This window comes from Salminus brasiliensis, chromosome 17, assembly GCF_030463535.1.
Source record: "Salminus brasiliensis chromosome 17, fSalBra1.hap2, whole genome shotgun sequence".
Taxonomy (NCBI): Eukaryota; Metazoa; Chordata; class Actinopteri; order Characiformes; family Bryconidae; genus Salminus; species Salminus brasiliensis.
The window spans coordinates 16,110,668-16,128,983 of NC_132894.1; the positions used below are offsets into that span (position 1 = coordinate 16,110,668).

The 18,316-nt window shown below is 43.1% G+C and overlaps 1 protein-coding gene across 3 annotated transcripts in view; it reads right to left on the reverse strand.

Moving 5' to 3' along the window:
• Window positions 1-18,316, reverse strand: part of LOC140537673 (uncharacterized) — a 138,514-nt gene that overhangs the window by 55,349 nt on the left and 64,849 nt on the right. For all 3 annotated transcript variants that reach the window (XM_072659829.1, XM_072659830.1, XM_072659828.1), the window contains one exon: window positions 1,550-1,649. In XM_072659829.1, the coding sequence (XP_072515930.1) occupies window positions 1,550-1,649 (100 nt within the window). The remainder of the gene's footprint in view (window positions 1-1,549; window positions 1,650-18,316) is intronic.

Here is an 18,316-nt window from a genome sequence, read left to right on the forward strand (position 1 = left end):
CTGGCAGGAAGTGTAAAACTATTTGCTTATACTACATCATTCATTGTGAAAATAGTGCCTTAACACACACACACACACACACACACACACATATATATATATATATATATATATATATATATATATATATATATATATATATATATATATATCATTTTACTCATTACTTATGTCCCCGTGTATTTGGTAGCACATTATGATGACAAACCAGGGATGTACAAATCCTTTTTTAGGGGTTAATCATTCAATACACTCTGCCCAAAATTCAATTGGAGCAGGATTAAGAATGTAGGGCCTGACACGCATGGGCTGGATTGGGTTTGTTAAAGGGTTTGTGGACAGACTTTGATATTCAAACTGTATTAGATACCATTGCATGGCCAAACCATGTTTTTTTCATGTTTTAACACCCATGGTGTGTCATAATAATGTGCTACCAAATACTGTTTTTTATTCAGTATTAAACTAAACTGGTGAGCCGAAAGCAACGATTGTCTTAAACGCTCTGAGATCTGAAAATGCTGACTTTGGCAAAACTTTACTCGCAGCAAATGAAAATCATCAGTAAAAAAAATAAATGAAAAAAATGAAACAGGACCTAGGGATTACAATGGGTACATTACAGCAGATGGCACACAGTGAAAGGTAAGAGCCCTTGTAATTGCAGCTATTCCCAGGAGCCCACTGCAGGATTTTAGACAAATAAACAAAGCTGTGGACCCTTGGATGGCTGCTCCACTTTCCTTAGCGATTCTTTGGAATCTAAATCAGTTCGTAGCCACTAAAAAACATACAAAATCATAATATGGAAATCTTATCCTGTTTAATATCAGTGCGGCAGCCTGTTCCTCACCTCTTGTCAATCTGTTTGAAGGCAGGTCTGACACTCTGCTCTCAATGTAAACAAAGCCTGCTCCCTGACTCTTTAAAAGGAGAAATCCCATTACAATCTGCGAGGTTCCACAGGGGCGCATCCGCGGGCCCCTTCAAATAAGTCTCACAAACTAGCAGCTTTTCCTGCAAAGGTGTCACAGCGGCTCAGGCTGCAAATGAGAGCAGGGCGACGAGCGAGGCTCTGGCGAGCAGATTTTTGTTTGCTCTGTTGACAGGAGTCTCTAGTGACCACTGGGGGAAGGCTGCCTCAGGACCTCACCGCTCTGAGTGTGGCAGCCAATTAACGGGATTAGAAATGGAGAGAGAGAGAGAAAGAGAGAGAGACAGAGAGAGTGTTTCACGGCTCCTTGGCGCACGTCTACATTGTTACAGTGACAGGGTTACGGAGGCACCTCCATTAGCTATTCAGCACACAAGCAGCACTCATCCTAATTAACACTTACAGGAGTGTCTCTACTCCTCTGCCACACAATACCACACACACACACATACAGGACACACACAAGCAAAGGTGTGCCCTTACACACCTGGGGAAGAAAATGAAAACCTTATACAGACATATTCTCACCCGGTAACTTAATTCAGTCACATAATCCCTGCTCCAGTGCAGTAAATTAAAAAAAAGAAAAGAAAAAAAATGAGCAGTGTTTCTTACCAAGAGCTACAGTTCCCATGAGAAAAGGTTTCCCGATCTGGGTGAAGTCATTCGTGGTCTCCTGGTGAACCTCTGAACCCACGAAAAATGTCACCGCCACCTTGGGGCAAACAAATTATCACAGGCTCTGAGCCACAAGTCACAAAGCAAGAGCATCCAGTGTAATTCAGACCACCAATAGATTCTCATTTCAAATGACATTTGCAGGGATATACAAAAGTGCGGAGGGGGAGAAAGCGGGATGACGAATGCCTGGGTGGCCCTGTCCGAGGTTATGGGAAATGCCTCAGAGGAACATGACCAGAAAGTGTTTTAACACAAAATGATAGCTTTTATGTCATGACCACAGAGACAGAGAGATGGGGATGTGCTATAAAGCCTCGGCAAGACATGCAGACTGGAGAGAGTCTGAAGTCCTTGACCTGAATACACACGCATGCTGTAGCTCCCAGCTAGAACCAGACAGGCACACTGCATTAACTCTTTAATCTCTTTCAGATTCGCAGGCCCCAACTGGCAATGGTGGTTTGGTGCATGCATGCTGATGCTGTACATACTACCACAGGTCAGTGTGTAGTATCTGGAGGCGCATTAAGCTGATGACTGTATTTTTGTTAATGTTCTAAATAATAACCATAAGTACCAAATTGTATCTCTCCTCAGGTTGATACACAGAACTTACATCGAGAGAATATGGTGGTGTTGACACCGAAAAAAGCAGCACATCGCCTCCAGGCTTTACTAGTTATAGCAGTACCAGTTGATGCCCGAACCAGGACTCTCACAACCTCTGCTTTTCTGTGCCACTGTCCAGAGAAAAGGTGCTTAAACTCGGCGAGCTGAGAACCACACCGGCTAAAAGCAAATACTAGGCTTTTACCATCTCTTCTCTCAATCACCTAAAAAAACAAGCTGGACTTGGCCAGCTGACTACGAAAATGAAGAAGTCAAGGGAAGGAAAGCCAAACCCAGTGAAGCGAGTATGGCCATCTCTTCAGCTTGCTAAAAGAACATCACACTGAGAGGACAAAACACTATCTGGAGAGTGTTTCTGTTCAGTGTTGAAACTGTGCTATAATATGTGGCTTCTGTGAGCCCACTGTAGTACCGTAAACCAGCCAATTAAAGCAGAACGTATCATTGTTTTTCTCCATAAGCTCTCCGTAATGGGCAAATCAGCATTTTTTTAGTTAGTTCAGTTTTTAAAATCTCTGTATTTCTGTTCATGAAGTTCCTGATCTCTCGGATCGATGTACAATATGTCTCACAATGGTGAAGGTAACGAGTAATATAACCAAGGCCAAAACAAACAAACTAAAACATGGCCTATACTAGAAATTAACACCCAAATCACAAAGGAAGCACAGGAGGCAAACAAACGGAAGCTAAATCCGAACAATAACACCCATAGAAATGATACATACAAGGGAAACCAGCAAGCATGAATCATGGGCATAATGCATAAGCGGAGCAAGAGCACACAGGAACTGGTGCAATGCTGTACGAGGACTTTATAAAGTGAGCGTCCATATAAAAATGAGCTAAAGATAAGGGTAACGAGAAGCAGGCATGAACACTCTGGGGTTGCTGGGGTTGCATTGCCACAAGTGTGGTGTTGGTAAAAGTGGTGGGCTGGCTAAGTGGAACTCATTACAGCGTATGGAGAGATCTCCCTTTGCCTTCTAGTTCCAGATATGGTTACTAAGTAGTTTACCTTAATTGGCACAACTGGTTATCATGTCAACAAACAGTAAAAGCAGCCGCTAAATACAGCCACGATAATAAAGCAACAGTTTAATCACAGGCACCTGTGAAGCCCTGTGTCCAAGCATTAAAGTGAGAGACTATGAATAAAGATAATGTGAGAGAATGTGTACAAAACTGTGGAGTACAGAGGCCAATAAAAAGAAAACATACATATGTCCCATTCATTCTATAACTTCTGATCCACTAACAATAGTTCTTTCCTTCTGCCAGTTCTGTTTACTCGTGAACTGAAGCTGGCTACTGCATGACGAGCCGAATATAGGCATTAGAGGCAACAGCCATGGGTCTGGAGTAGGAGATACTAAAATATAGAGCACAGTCATCATGCGTCATCATGCATTAAAAGCCTTTACATGTAAGCACCTTTATGTCAGTGCCATCAGATATGCACAGAATACCAAAAGCATGTCTTCCCGCTGACAGGATGACACTGCATTAGCCATGTGTTTCAGGGAGAGGTGGGCTCCTTCTGTTGTGTTAACCCCAATTCTCACTTTATGGAAGCTGCTGGAACATATTAGAACCCAGAGGAGCACAGCGTTGAGGCTGCTCTTTATTTGGGGGGGAATGACAGCCCACCTGCGTGGCTGTGCTTGCCGTGTAGCGGTGTCAAAGCTGTGAGTGCGTTAATGGAATTTCTCAGTACCACGTGCCAGCAAGAGGGTGACCTCCAAGATGAATATCAGGCTCCTGTGAAACACCTGGCCTGCCGCTCACTGCTGGCGACACGTGCAGAGACAGGAAATTACTCCTATTGAAGCCCAAAACTCTTCAGTTCTCCTTCTCCCCTAAATCCTAGACGGCCTCCTGCATTAGCTGTAGACGGCAAATGATGCAATATATCACCTCTAGAATGTCTCGCAGGGTCTCAAAGGGTCTGTAATTACACATCTAGAAGTTATGCTCTATGGAAAATTAGAGAATGTAAATGTTAGTCCACATGCAGAAAGGTAGTCTAGGTGATTTATATGGTGCTGCAAAGGTATTTGAAATGGTTGCTAGGTGGCTGTTATGGTCTTGCTACAGAATCCCTGGTGGCTGTAATGGCATCACTGGTGGTTGCGGTGGTGTTGCTAAATGCTTGTTAGGTGGTTACTATAGCGTTGCTTTGGTATCACAGGAAGTTAATATGGTGTTGCAAAGTGGCTGCTTTGGTGTGGCCAAGTGGTTGCTAGGGTATGCCAGGCAGCTTATTTGGTGTTGTTACGGGGTTGCAAGGTGGTTGTTTTGGAGTAGCTAAGGGGTTGATATGGTTGCTAAATAAGTGTGGGATGGGGGTGCTTTAGTGTTGCAAGGTGGTTGCCTGAGTGGTACTGGTGTATTTCCATCATCATTTTGCACAACACTGATTCCTATGGCAAAAACAATCTGTTGCTAGTAACACTGCGCAACCATAATAAAGTGGAGGAAAACAATTTCAGCAGCTCGACGGTTCAGCTCACCTAAGGGTTACGTCATATGCTATATGTTCACACAGCACACAGTTTAGGAGCTCAATGTCTAAATGACTGTATTAAATAGTCTTGCTGGATACACTGTGTTTTTTGCTGAGCGAGTATGCATGCTCAACCCGAGACCAGTTTGTATAAGTAAGATTTTTTTACTTTTACAATCAGATGCAATATATGTTATAAGTTTCAACTTATAACCACTGTACAAAATGCTAAAGTATGGTAGTTACACAAGAAACACCAGATCAATATTGCATTGAGCATGTAGGACACCTGACCTATAGTTAATATGGTATAGTTATAATATGGTACATTATCGTACAGGTGTAGCTTACACTCTTAGTTTGAGAGAGAAAGTGATGACCTAATAGACGTACTCTTGTGTTTTTCTGTGGGACCTAGAGGTTTAATGAGATGTGTGCAAAGACAAACCTCCACCTACTAAATAAAAAAAATAATCAGTTATGTGCTTCGGACAAATGAATTTGGAGTCTTGCCCTGAAACAAACAAACAGAGGGGGCCCAATTGGTCCAGCGGACTAAAGCACTGTCATTATGATCAGAGGATCACTGGTTCGACCCCCCAGAGAGAGCACAATTTGCCCTGCTCTCCCCCGGGTGGGTAGATGGCACTCTCTCCCCATATCATTTGCTGCGATGCAGGTCGTCTCTGGCATTTGATGCAGACTGACGCCTCCAGGTGCGTTGGTTTGCTGTTGAGGTTGCATCAGCGGCGGTTCAAAAAATAAGGGGCTTCGTGTTGGTAACTGGCAATCAAATTGGCCAAATTGGGGAGGAAATGGGGAAAGAAAACTCTGTCTCTTTCCGATAGTAAATGCATGATGCAACTTTGACATTAACTACATTAAGTATGGCAGGAGCTACTTGTAGGCTGAATTTGCAAGAACAGCCTAAACTGATCATATTGGCAATTGTTTCAACTTTAGCTCATTTTTCAGACAGTGGAATAACTGATTTCTTATTGTTTTGAGATCTTTAAAAACACCTTCCCAGAATACTACATTTGCATCTTCAACCTTCTTTCTGAAGGTCTCAGAGAGCTCCTTGGATCCTGCCATGGTGTCCCGCCATCAATCAAGAGCAAACCAAACTAAATTTAAATACGGTTTAAATACGGCAATCTCCTCCAAAATCCTCTCTAACCACGATTAAATCATTGATTTTGTTCAGTGAACATGACTCATTGAACATATTTCTATATCGCTGGACCTTGAAGAAGCCTTTAGCCACGGTTCCCATCATTTTTTTGGTTCCTAGGTTTGTTGGACGTACTTGCTCTCTACACTGTGACAGTATTTCATCATAAACATACAACTAAACAGTTACTATTATTGTTTTGCTGATAAGAATGACAACAGTATATAATTCCATTACATACTTACACACCTTCCTTCACCAAGTTGTGACTGAACCCTCTCTAAATACTCTACTCTGAATGACTCCACTGACTGAATGAAGGTAAAGTTGCAATGATCAGATTCATCTGCTCTGAATTGAGATTGCGCCACAATGCGTGTTTCAAACAGTGCTCTTCCACATGCTCGATGCAATTACACATTTGGGTCTTTAAATCCCCAAATCCCCACAACTTACGAGCTATCGCTTTAAAACTAAGATGCTTTTCAGGAAACTGGGCCCTAATCGGAATCCGTGCGACTGAATATTTAGACACTGTAGAGACTACAGCAACTAACTTGAAAAATATTTCACACAATATCCTGCAGATTTCTGTCTCACAGAGTGGGTCGTACCGTGAAGATGGTACTTTAGGAGGGCAGAGATTCTCCACAAGTAAATATTTTGCTTTTAAAGCCCTGAAGAGAACGACCTGGATTACAGAGAAGAGGGCTTTCATTAGACGCACACAAGCCCCAGAGAACTGAGAAAGAGCCACGAGAAATAAGCAACAATAGTGGCAAAAGAAAAACCCACACCCCCACCCAAGAGTGGCTTTTCACTTCCTCTTAAAAGACTTGGGTGGATTGTGTAATAGAGGCAAAACGATGCCCAGTCTGTGATTAGTCTGCTGCCCACTCACCACAGTGACAAATCTGAACCGAGTGCTAAGAAATGAAGTGTAAAATGACACATTACCAAACAAAGAGAGTGTTCTTTCAAATCCCACAGCTCCACGCAGAGTGTCCATCTACACTATCTGCACTCCATCTTTCTGCCTCATGCCATCACTCTACCCTCACAATTCTCTTGCATGGGTGGGGTTGGGTTGGATGCAGCAATGCAAGTCGAGTTGTCGTCCTGCAGGGCTTAACCCCTGTTTGCTCATGTACCCATCTGCAGCTTCTGTACTTTCTTTCCTCTGGGGAGGAGAGGGAATGCAATTTCCTCAGCAATTTGCCATAGAGGGACGCACACACACAAACACACACACACACACACACACACACAAACACAGAGACACACACAATATGCACAAAAGTGATGCAGGCGGAAAAACAGCACACGCGCTTACCCATGCACATCTTTAGCACTTTCCAAGCAAAGCAAATCCCCTCTAAATGTACAGTGGGAGAAGACTGCGGATGCTTCTATCTCTGCGAATGCACACTGGGGCTGTGGGATGAAGTGAGTGAATCCATTACAATGGTGCTCGAGAAGGCCAAGCGGTACGAGCCGGGCGGAGTGGAGGCCGGCAGACTGATAGGAAGTCTGAGGAAGCTGACGTGCAGAGCAATAGAATCACTCATGGCCCTCACACCTCTGTCCTGCTCCATCCTGCTGCTAACTTGTTATGGAGGGCCACACTGTGATCCCCCTTATACTCCTTCGTACGGAAGTGAAAACATGACACAGGACTTTGTGCTGCTCTTAAGCCCAACAATAAAACACACTCTGACACTGGAGAAAAACACGAACGGGCTGTTTTTCATCTGCAGGCGGGAAACACTCGCGTTACTGCTGGTTGAGCAGGCTGTGGAGGGGATGGGGAATGGCGTTAAATGTATGGCATTAAAAGCTAATTAAAAGTCAATGAAATTCGAATTATAGATTATGATGATTATTATTATTGCTTTACTATTTAACAATAATTACCTAATTACAAAATAGAATCTGTTATCTACTCCAGATGATTACTATAATGCAGTTAATGTCATTTGAACACAATCCGTCGATTTTGAAAACCTAGTCTATTTAAAGTCATATGATTACACTAGAAGGAAATGCAGAATAAGAACTTGCTACGCTGTTGCTATGTGGTTGCTATGGTAGTCTAGGTGATTTATATGGTGTTGCAAAGATATTTGAAATGGTTGCTAGGTGGCTGTTATGGTCATGCTATGGAATCCCTGGTGGCTGTAATGGCAACCTGGTGGTTGCGGTGGTGTTGCTAAATGCTTGTTAGGTGGTTACTGTAGCGTTGCTTGGTATTACAGGCAGTTAATATGGTATTGCTGCTTTGGTGTGGCCAAGTGGTTGCTAGGGTATGCCAGGCAGCTTATTTGGTGTTGTTATGGGGTTGCAAGGTGGTTGTTTTGGAGTAGTTAAGGGGTTGATATGGTTGCTAAATAGGTGTGGGATAGGGGGGCTTTAGTGTTGCAAGGTGATTGCAATGGTATATCAGGTGGTTGCCTGAGTGGTACTAGTGTATTTCCATCATCATCAAAACGATTTCAGCAACTCGACGGTTCAGCTCACCTAAGGGTTACGTCATATGCTATATGTTCACACTGCACACAGTTTAGGAGCTCAATGTCTAAATGACTGTATTAAATTGTCTTGCTGGATACACTGTGTTTTTTGCTGAGCGAGTATGCATGCTCAACCCGAGACCAGTTTGTATAAGTAAGCTTTTTTTACTTTTACAATCAGAGTAATCATAAAACAAGTAAATGCAAGAATATTAGTGAAGATTGGAAAGTAGAAAGTAGAGTATGTGTAGAAAGGGCTTCAAGAAAACCCAAGTATTGATTATGTAACATAATGTTTATAGAAAAAAAAAATACAACAGTGTTATAAAGTTGTACACATGAGCTTGCTGGTAAGGAAAGAGATGGGTTTAGACCTTGAGTTGGTAAGGTGTTCCAGACTGAAGGTCCTCAAATAAAGAGAGCGCTGTGTGCGCTGTATCTATATGTAAAAATAAACAGCAGTTACATTTGTTCAGATGCTCAACCAACCCTGCTCGGCACTAGACATCCAAAAATCCCTTCTTATTGCTCCTACTAATTAGGGAATTTAGCTACTTTAAAGTGCACCCACTGCTGCGTTTAGTTGCAAGCACACAGCTTGTATTACCTCCATAGCATTAGGGATAAATGCTATGCTATCCCACTTCAGACTGGGACACTCTGACTGGGACACTCTGTAGCAGCCACAAATGAGTGTGAGGTCACCATCTACAATGCCAATTGTTGGCTAGAGAGGTAAAAAGCCTCCCAACATTGGGCTGTGGAGTAGTAGAGTAGCAGTCTCTGGAGTGATGGAGCTTATTTCAGTACCTTTGGGATCTAGAATTAATCACTGAACAACTGTACCTAACCTCACTAATGATCTTGTGGATAAATCACAGAAATGTTCCAACATCTATCGTGAAGCCTTCCCAGAAGAGTAGTGTGCGTTACTGTAGAAAAGGAGCAAAAGGCAAAAATTCCCTAATAATAATCTGTTGAATAAGCAGCTGTGTACAAACATTTGGACATTGTTCGAATGTTTCGCAGAAGACAGAACTTTAAACCCACCCAATCGATCTGCTTACAATCCAGCCATAACCATTGTGATTTAGAATCGTAAATATTAAACATGCTCAACTCAATGACCTGTAACCTTTTTCACATGTGAAAGTCTGTTAACCAATGACACTCAAGCTGGACAGAAAACCAAGCCAATGAGACGGCTGAGCTGAACTACCAGCAGATCTTAACAAAGCTCTGAAAAAGCAAAGCTGCAGCGCAGAGCACAATGGGGAACCTAACTGAACGAAGGGTAAAGCCTGAGAGTAGAGAGCAAAGCTGGATAGCAGAGCTGCGCGGAAAGCTGGAGAGCTGAATTTAATGGGGGGGGGGTTTAATGAGTTGACAGTGGCAGAAGCTAGAGAGTTGAATTCTAGCTGGAGGGTGAAGCTGGAGAGTCAAGCTGAATAGAGGGTGAAGCTGGAGAGTTGAGTTGAATGGAGGGAGAGGCCAGAGTGTTGAATTAAATAAAAGGTCAAGCTGGAACACAGAGCTGAAAGGAAGGCGAAGTTGGAGATCTGAATGGAGCGGAGGGGGGAAGCTAAAGAGTTGAGTTGATGGTGGGAGAGGCCAGAGAGTTGAATTTAAAGGAGGGTAAAACTGGAGAGCTGAGCTGAATGGAAGGCAAAGCTGGAGAGCTGAACTGAGTGAATGGGGGGAAAGCTGAAGAGTTGAGCTGACTATGGCAGAAGCGAGAGAGTTGAATTAAATGGAGGATGAAGCTGGAGAGCAGAGATGAATGGAAGGAGAAGCTGGAGAGCTGAATTGAACAAAGGGAGGAAGGCTAAAGAGTGGAGTTGATGGTGAGAGAAGCTATAGAGTTGAATTTAAAGGAGGGCAAAACTGGAGAGCTGAGCTGAATGGAAGGCAAAGCTGGAAAGCTGAATTGAGCGAATGGGGGGAAAGCTGAAGAGTTGAGCTGACTATGGCAGAAGCGAGAGAGTTGAATTAAATGGAGGATGAAGCTGGAGAGCTGAGCTGAATGAAAGGCAAAACTGGAGAGCTTAATTAAGCGAATGGGGGGAAGTGAAAGAGTGGAGTTGACTGTGGGAGAACCCAGAGAGTTTAATTAAATAGGGGGTGAAGCTGGAGAGCTGAGCTGAATGAAAGGCGAAGCTGGAGAGCTGAATTGAACGAAGGGGAAGAGGCTAGAGAGTTGAATAAAATGGAGGGTGAAGCTGGAGAGTTGAGCTAAATAGAGGGTGAAGCTGGAGAGTCCAGCTGAATAGGGCTAAAAAACCTGAATGAGGAGCGGAGCTGAACAGAGAGCTGAGCTGAAAGGAGAACTGACCTGAACAGAAAGCCGAGAGGATACTTGAGAATCCACATGCTTGAAACTTTATTAATAAAGCTGCACTGAAGGCGCTGATTGCTCGTTCCGTTATGGCAGAAGGACGTCAATTACACAAAGCGGTATTGAGTTTATTGCACACAAATCATACATCAGTACGAAAGTCATTATATGCCCATACAGTAACAGCAGAGCCTACACAGGTGAACTATTCGCACTGACGTAAAATGTGAGGCTTGGTGTGACGGAATGATGTCATGATTGAATAACCCTAATTTACCCAGCAAATATACTTGCAATGCAGAGTGTGAAGCCTCTGCGCAAATCTGAAGAACAGTATGCTAAATCTCAAGCCCAGACGGAGCTGCAATGCAAATGGCCTACATTTCAACTTTGAAGGGTGTAGCATTTAGCTTGTGTTGCAAAATGGGACACAAAGAACTCCAAATAAGAGGAAAGTGGTTTACGCCGCTATTCAGCAGAAACTTTTGTTCCTCCAACGCTTCATTCAGCTATTGAGGTTACAGAAAGCGAGCAGTCTCTGCTCATTCCAAGGCTGTAATATCACACACATCCTTAACATTCCAAGGCTGACATTCCAATACCAAGCATATGTGTAAGGGTGAGGAAGGAAGGGTTCTGCAGAAACCCTAAAAAGCTGTGGAAGGTAGAGGAAGGACATCCAAACCAGCAACCCTCCAGACAAACAATAGCTCCTGGTGCCCCACAGCTTACATGAACAGCAATACTTCAGCTCTACCATAATCTGGGTTCTGGTGTGGAGGCCTAACAAAATGAGGCCTTGTAGCACATGACCCTGCTGACAGGTACAATGAGAATGGGTCACTTTCCCCTCCTGACCTCTCCCGCTTCAATATGACCAATGGTCTGCAATTTCCAGTGCTCACAGAGACAGATGTACTAAGCCTTTTGTGCCAGGTTTCAGGTGCAAACAGCCCTAAAACACATGCGTGTTATGTAAGCAAACCTGGTGTATGAGCTGACTTATGAGGAGTTTGTGTGAAATGCTGCACAGGGGTGTATTTGTACTTTTCAGAATAAATAGGGAATATAAAAAGGGAATATTGTTGCCATTCTGCTGCAGTTCACTAAAAAAAAATTTTATATGCTTACTATTTAGACACGTGGCACAAGAACTGGAACAAAATCCTATTTTAGGGGTTCAGTCTTGTCTATACAAGTCTGTTCCCCACAAATAGGGTTGAAATCAAGCACTCACAATGTGACTGAAGTGTTGACTTTCAGCTCTAATTCAAGGGGGTCACAAAAACACTGCATTAACTGTTAAGAATTTCAAGCATTTTATATAGTCCCTCCATTTTCAGAGGCTCAAAAGTAGTTGGACAATCAAGTGAGAAGCTTTTCGTGCCAATTTGTTGGCCTGCTTCTTTGCTATTCCACGATGGCCTAAGTAGACAAGAGGTCAAGAGTTCAATATGTATTAGGTAGAAGTTCTGATAACTCTTAAAATCCGGTCCTGTAGTGAAGGAGGCCATCATTATGCTGAAAAAACTAAAGCAACTTATCAGAGACATATCAGGCGATGATCAAAGGATCGCTGGTTCGAATTCCGGTCATGCTGCTAGCCTTCGGCAGCCGAGGCCCCGAGAGAGCACAACTGGCCTTGCTCTCTCCAGGGTGGGTAGATGGCGCTCTCTCCCCACAGCTCTTTGCTGCGGTGCTGGCCGTCGCTGCCGTCTCCGAGGTGGTGTGCCGAAGCCGCGTATGCGACGCTTTCCTCCAGGCGTGCTGCTTGCCCGGTGATGTTGCATTGGCAGCGGTTCGAAAAAATGAGTGGCTTGACTGTGCATGTGTTGGTCCGCCCTCACTTTTGTTGGGGGCATTGTGTGTGATGGGGGGACAAAGTACGTATGGGTTTGGTAATAGGCATCTACCACAAAGAGATGCCTTCATAAATGTAAATACAGAGGTTTAACATTAAGATAAAGATAAACTACTGGTAGCGCTCAAGAACATAAAGGACAGATAAGACAGCTAGAATCGATCTAAAACATGGAACAAGACTCATTAACTGTACGATACAAATATGTTACGAATATGGAGAAGGAAAGGAAGGGTATATAATTATACCACACCATCTGTCAATGTCCGCTTGATGGAGGCACTTTGCATACCCTGGGCACCATAGCCTGGGCACCAATGGGAACTGGGTCACTGGTGTTTACTGATGATTACGGTTGACAGAAGTAGTAGGATGAATTTAAATATAGAATTTTATTTGTCATCTCATATTCAGTCGAATGCTGCAACATTGATTATATGGACCGCACTTCACTGTACAGATAGATAATGCCCTAAAACATACTGAGAAAGCAACTCAAGAGTTTCTTAAGGCGAAGAAATGGAGCGTTCTTAAATGGCCGAGCCAGTCACCTGACCTCAACCCAAATACTTTTATTACTGAAGACAAAACTGAAGGCAGAAAGACCCACAAACAAGCAGCAAGAAGGCTGCTGCAGTAAAAGCCTGACAAAGCATCTCAAGGGAGGAAACTCAGCATTTGATGATGTCTATGGGTTCCAGACTCAGGCAGTAATTGACTGCACATATATATATATATATATTATAAAATAGGGCAAGCAACTCCAGAATATTCTACCTAGTAGAATTAGACAGTATTACACAGTTCAGCATGTCCAGGCTTCCTATCCCTGGAAATACAGAAATAAAGGAAACACAGTAATGGATGATATTGATTTTAGATTACCTTGAGAATGCAGACAGTGTCATTTTGGGAATGGGACAGCAGCATCTGGAAGCCTGTAGTGGATGAATAAGGTTAAAGCACACTGCTGGTAACAAAGAGTGGAGTCGATATGCTGCCTAAACAGAAGCATTCTACCTCACTTTCCTCATGGCAGACGCAGATGGAATACAGCATTAGTGTGCATTACTCTTGTTTACGTCTGGAGTGCGTGTATTCTACTGGAACAGAGGCGGAGATACTATCGGAGAGAGGAAATGGCAGTTTGCCTGCAGTTCTCTGCTGGCGGACATCTAAGTTCAGCCACTGCTCAGGCGAACAGTAGCAGTGTTTAATTGCCGTGGCTCAAAGCGCTCAGCTCCGAGCTGACAGGGTGACATTTACACGCCTCGCAAGACGTCTTTGATTCCGTGTTTATGAAATGCATGATTAGATGAGATTTTGCTATCTATTGTGTGAAACACACACACATACTCACACACACTCACACCCAACAGCTCCCTCTGATTAGAGAAATATTGCCATCCAGCTGACTCTGGATCCAAGTCTCGGGATGTGTGTTAGGATGACTTACCAGTCAGCCTATGGATTATCATGATGAAATTACAACCCTATAGATCTCCACTGTGTTGTGGAGGTGGAGGAAATATATTTGAGATGCGGAAGCATACAATATATAATAAAATCCAAGGTCAAACCCCTTTAAAGTAACTGACCTAATTCAACAGAGGTCCAGGCAATAAGTGTTAGTAGTCTCACAGTCTCAAGGAATTGTCTGGAATTCCTCAGTATTTCTGGCTACAAATACATCATGAAGACAAATGGTTATTGAAGAGTATGGGTCATTGGATGGATACAAAAAACTCACTGAACAGTTAATTCAATCATTAAGAAATGGAAAGAATATGGCACATCTGTACTATATGAAGTTACTGTGCAAGCAGAAGACACCTATGACTACTCTGGAGGAGACACATTCACTGCACTCTCCATTTCAATCCTAGCACCAACTGCCTGGTCCTTTGGTGCTTTAATTACGGAGGCAAAACAGCTCCAACACCATCGTCAAGTTTGCCAACAACATAACAATGGTGAACAACAGGGAAGAACTGAAGCTCCCTGCAGAGTGGTGCACTGACAACAACCTCTCCCTCAATGTCAGCATTACCAAGGAGCTGGCTGTCGACTTTAGGAAGGGGAGCAGAATGCACACACCCCTGAGCACCCCTGAGGAGACGGCGATGGAGAGAGTGAGCAGCTTCAGGTTCCTCAGTGTCCACATATCTAAAAATCTCATCTGGTCGCTCAACACATCAAAAACATCGCCAGGAAGGGCCAGCAACGCCTACACTTCCCCACATAGCTGAGCAAAGTCAACCCGCCACAACAGCTTCTCAGGAGAGCATCCTGACCAGCTGCATCACTGTCTGATACTGCAGTGCCACTGCAGCTGAACACAAGGCCCTGCGGAGAGTGGTGAAAACTGCCCAGTACATCACTGCAGCTGCCTTCCCACCCATACAGGACCTCTACAACAAGAGATGTCGGATGAAAGCAATCAGCTTCTCCTCTGACTCCACTCAGCCACTCCCTGTTTCAACCTTTCATCTGGAAGAAAGAAGTATAGTAACATCAGAGTACATACTTATTGTCTATGCACCCTGCCTTGTTTTTAGACCTTGCACGATATATGATGATATAATTACATGATGTCCCACATATTCTGCGCCGGAGACCTAACAGTGTGTAGTATACCTCTTCCACTCACAGTCCAATTTGTACGTCCCTCCTACCTTTGAGTTCCACTATAGAGGTGTACAATCGCTGAACAGAAGCCATCTGTTATCATGAACTACATGTCAGCTACTCTCTCCTCAATTCATCATTGCTCAGTTCCTGACCAAAGGGATATTATTTGTGTGATGTCAGTGTCACCACTAGATTAAGAGTGCCAAGAGCTGAGAAAGTGACCACTGATGAAGTGCTACATGGTGGCTAACACAAAAGGGTTTTTGTTTTGTTGACCTCCTGTCCTATTACTGATTCCTGGAAATCTGCTTCATGATAACGGCAGCTGTAAAAAGCCCTATACAAATTATTAATAAAAAATTGATATGATACACACAAGCAATGACACATACTTTTACATACTGCCAAGCACACAACTTCTCTAACTTCTCCAAGTTTAAAATCGATCGTCCTCATATGATTTATCACTGCCCCTAGGACTGCTACTTACCTAAGCTCTTTCTAAGAATCCAGTCAAGGACTTTGATATTGTAAATGCAAATATCTCTGATATTGTGGAGGCAAAAGTTACTCATATGGGGCTTTTTTTTAGCTCCTCCTACTGGGAACGTCTCCAGCTGATTATCATGTACAACCAGGGATGAGCAAAATTATTGGAAAAATATTTGAAACTGAATTATTGAAAATTAATTTTGATTAAAATTAATCAAAATTAATTTTAAAATAAGAGGCCAAATACTCTAACTGCAAGTGTATCAAAACAAACTACTGTATTTTAAAATACTGAGATCAATTACAAAACTTTTTGATCTGTCCCTTCAACAGTACTCTGGAGTCTTTGCCTAACAAGGCATTGTAATACATCTGACAATATCAATATCATATAAAATATTCTGATCTGCCTGTTATCTCCCACATATCCATGTAATCACCCACATAAAAATAGATTTTCAAGTAACCAACAGTTTCTTGTTTAAAAAGTATTATGTCTTATACTAATTCTACCATGGCTTTATTTATGCTACAGACCTTGGTCATTATTTCACCCCCCCCCCTAGGGTAAGTATATTTACAGATCTGCATGAATTACTTAATTCTCTTTTCCCTTACAGGTACAACCCGTGGACCTCCTATCCATTCATTCCCTTTTGCCTCTCTCCGGACAGGTTATGAGGCAAGTCACAACACATACATTTACATTTACATTTAAGGCATTTAGCAGACACTCTTATCCAGAGTGCTTCGCTATTTACTCAAGAATAACCTCAGCTAGTGTGAAGACAGCGAGCGACTCTGCCGTTCGGACACCCAGGGGAAGTTTGATCCACCACTTTGGTGGACAGGACAGAAAAAAGCCTGGACGCTCGTCTTCCGTGGATATTATGGGATGTTGGGTCATGGTGGGTCTTGGTGCAGATCGGCTTTTGACCACTGCCATCATACACACATATTACATGCACACATATAATACCCATCATCTTCACTTAAGTTCTTTATTTTTGATACTTCGTGGGTCGTTTCCACCCCTATTAGATTTGTAATGGCATCTCAGTATAAAGGTAACCATGATTTAAGATGGGTGTAATACTACTGTTCAACACCGCACTGCACATTTTGCATAGTGTTTTAGTTTTCAAGTGTCATAAACTAGGCCCATTATGCAGTAGGCATATGTATACAGTACATAGCATCCCACCCAAGTGAATGGTTTGGGTGCTGCATACCTCCATCCTTCATATTTTATTAATAAAGCTCCACCAAAGGCGTCGATTGGCAAGTGCGGATGAGGGGTCCTGAGGGAGGCATGGTGTGGCAGACTGCTGAGAGCCCAGCGGAGAGCCTGGTCTCCAGACATTGATCTGTTTGGAGTAGGCAGCCTGTATCAGGGGATGACCCACAGCTGCTATACCAGCTTCAGAAGCTGGGGGAAGAAAAAAAAAAAGAAAAAAAAAAAAAGAAAATCGATGGCAGATAAGACGAAAGCATAACACAATGATCTACACTCTTCAGCTGCTTGCAAGTATATAACCAAGCTCAGGCCGAAAATACACACGCATGCCTGCTCAGAAAGGCACCATACTGTACATTCTGCGCTGGTTGCAATCAGCATTTACTGTGACGTCTGGTCCAAAAAAAGAAGAGTCTTAACAATGCTCCTGTTGAGCCTGAATACAGTAGCAAGGTTTATATAGAGCAAGTAACATGCACTGTATGCCACATTATGTGTTTTGCTAACACTGCATTTTTGGCGCACCACAATCTATCAAAGTGCCCACTGCAGTCCCACTGCAGGCTCCATGTTCCAGAAATACCTTTTATAATTCACTTCAATATTCCCATAAACATCTTTATTATTTAATGTTTATCTGCTTTATTGCTTTGGTCGTGGAAACTTAACCTATCTGAGTATGACAGATGGAGGAATTTGGTGCTATGAGCAGAGCCAGAGACCTTAATTCAAGCTTTTTGCAAGTAGATTTGCAAGCCTACAGTTATTTTGCCACTTCGCATTATTCATTATGGAGAATGACATTACACATCGGACAAATTACAGATGACCAAGTTAATTTAGAATTTGCCACTTGACAATTAGCCTTAGATAATGTCATTACGAGGGAAACAGCAGCAGCAACAAACAAACTCATGAGGGCGTCCATTTCCTGACAAGAGTGACGCAAGCAGGACATTAGAGAGAGCGATTTCTGCAAATCAAAACAGAATGGGCCCCAAATCTAATTAATAAACATGTTCTGTACCAAATCAGGATAATCCATCTGAAATGAAAGTCATGGAAGGCTCTCATCAGTCGGACACGACGCCTCAGCAGGACGCGCCGTCTGAAAGGCCAGGACAGAAACATGCCTGGCGATAGCCCCGATATGCCAGCCTATTTTCAGCCCTGCTTTTTCCGAGGCCCCTGTAAAGATTCAATTTACGGCCAAATTCACAAAGAGGTCAGAACTCAGAACAGAGTGCATTATTCATGGTCAGCCAACACCAGCGTCTGGTAATTGTTCATAAGCTCAGTGTCAGCAGCACAGTGACATTTCTGCA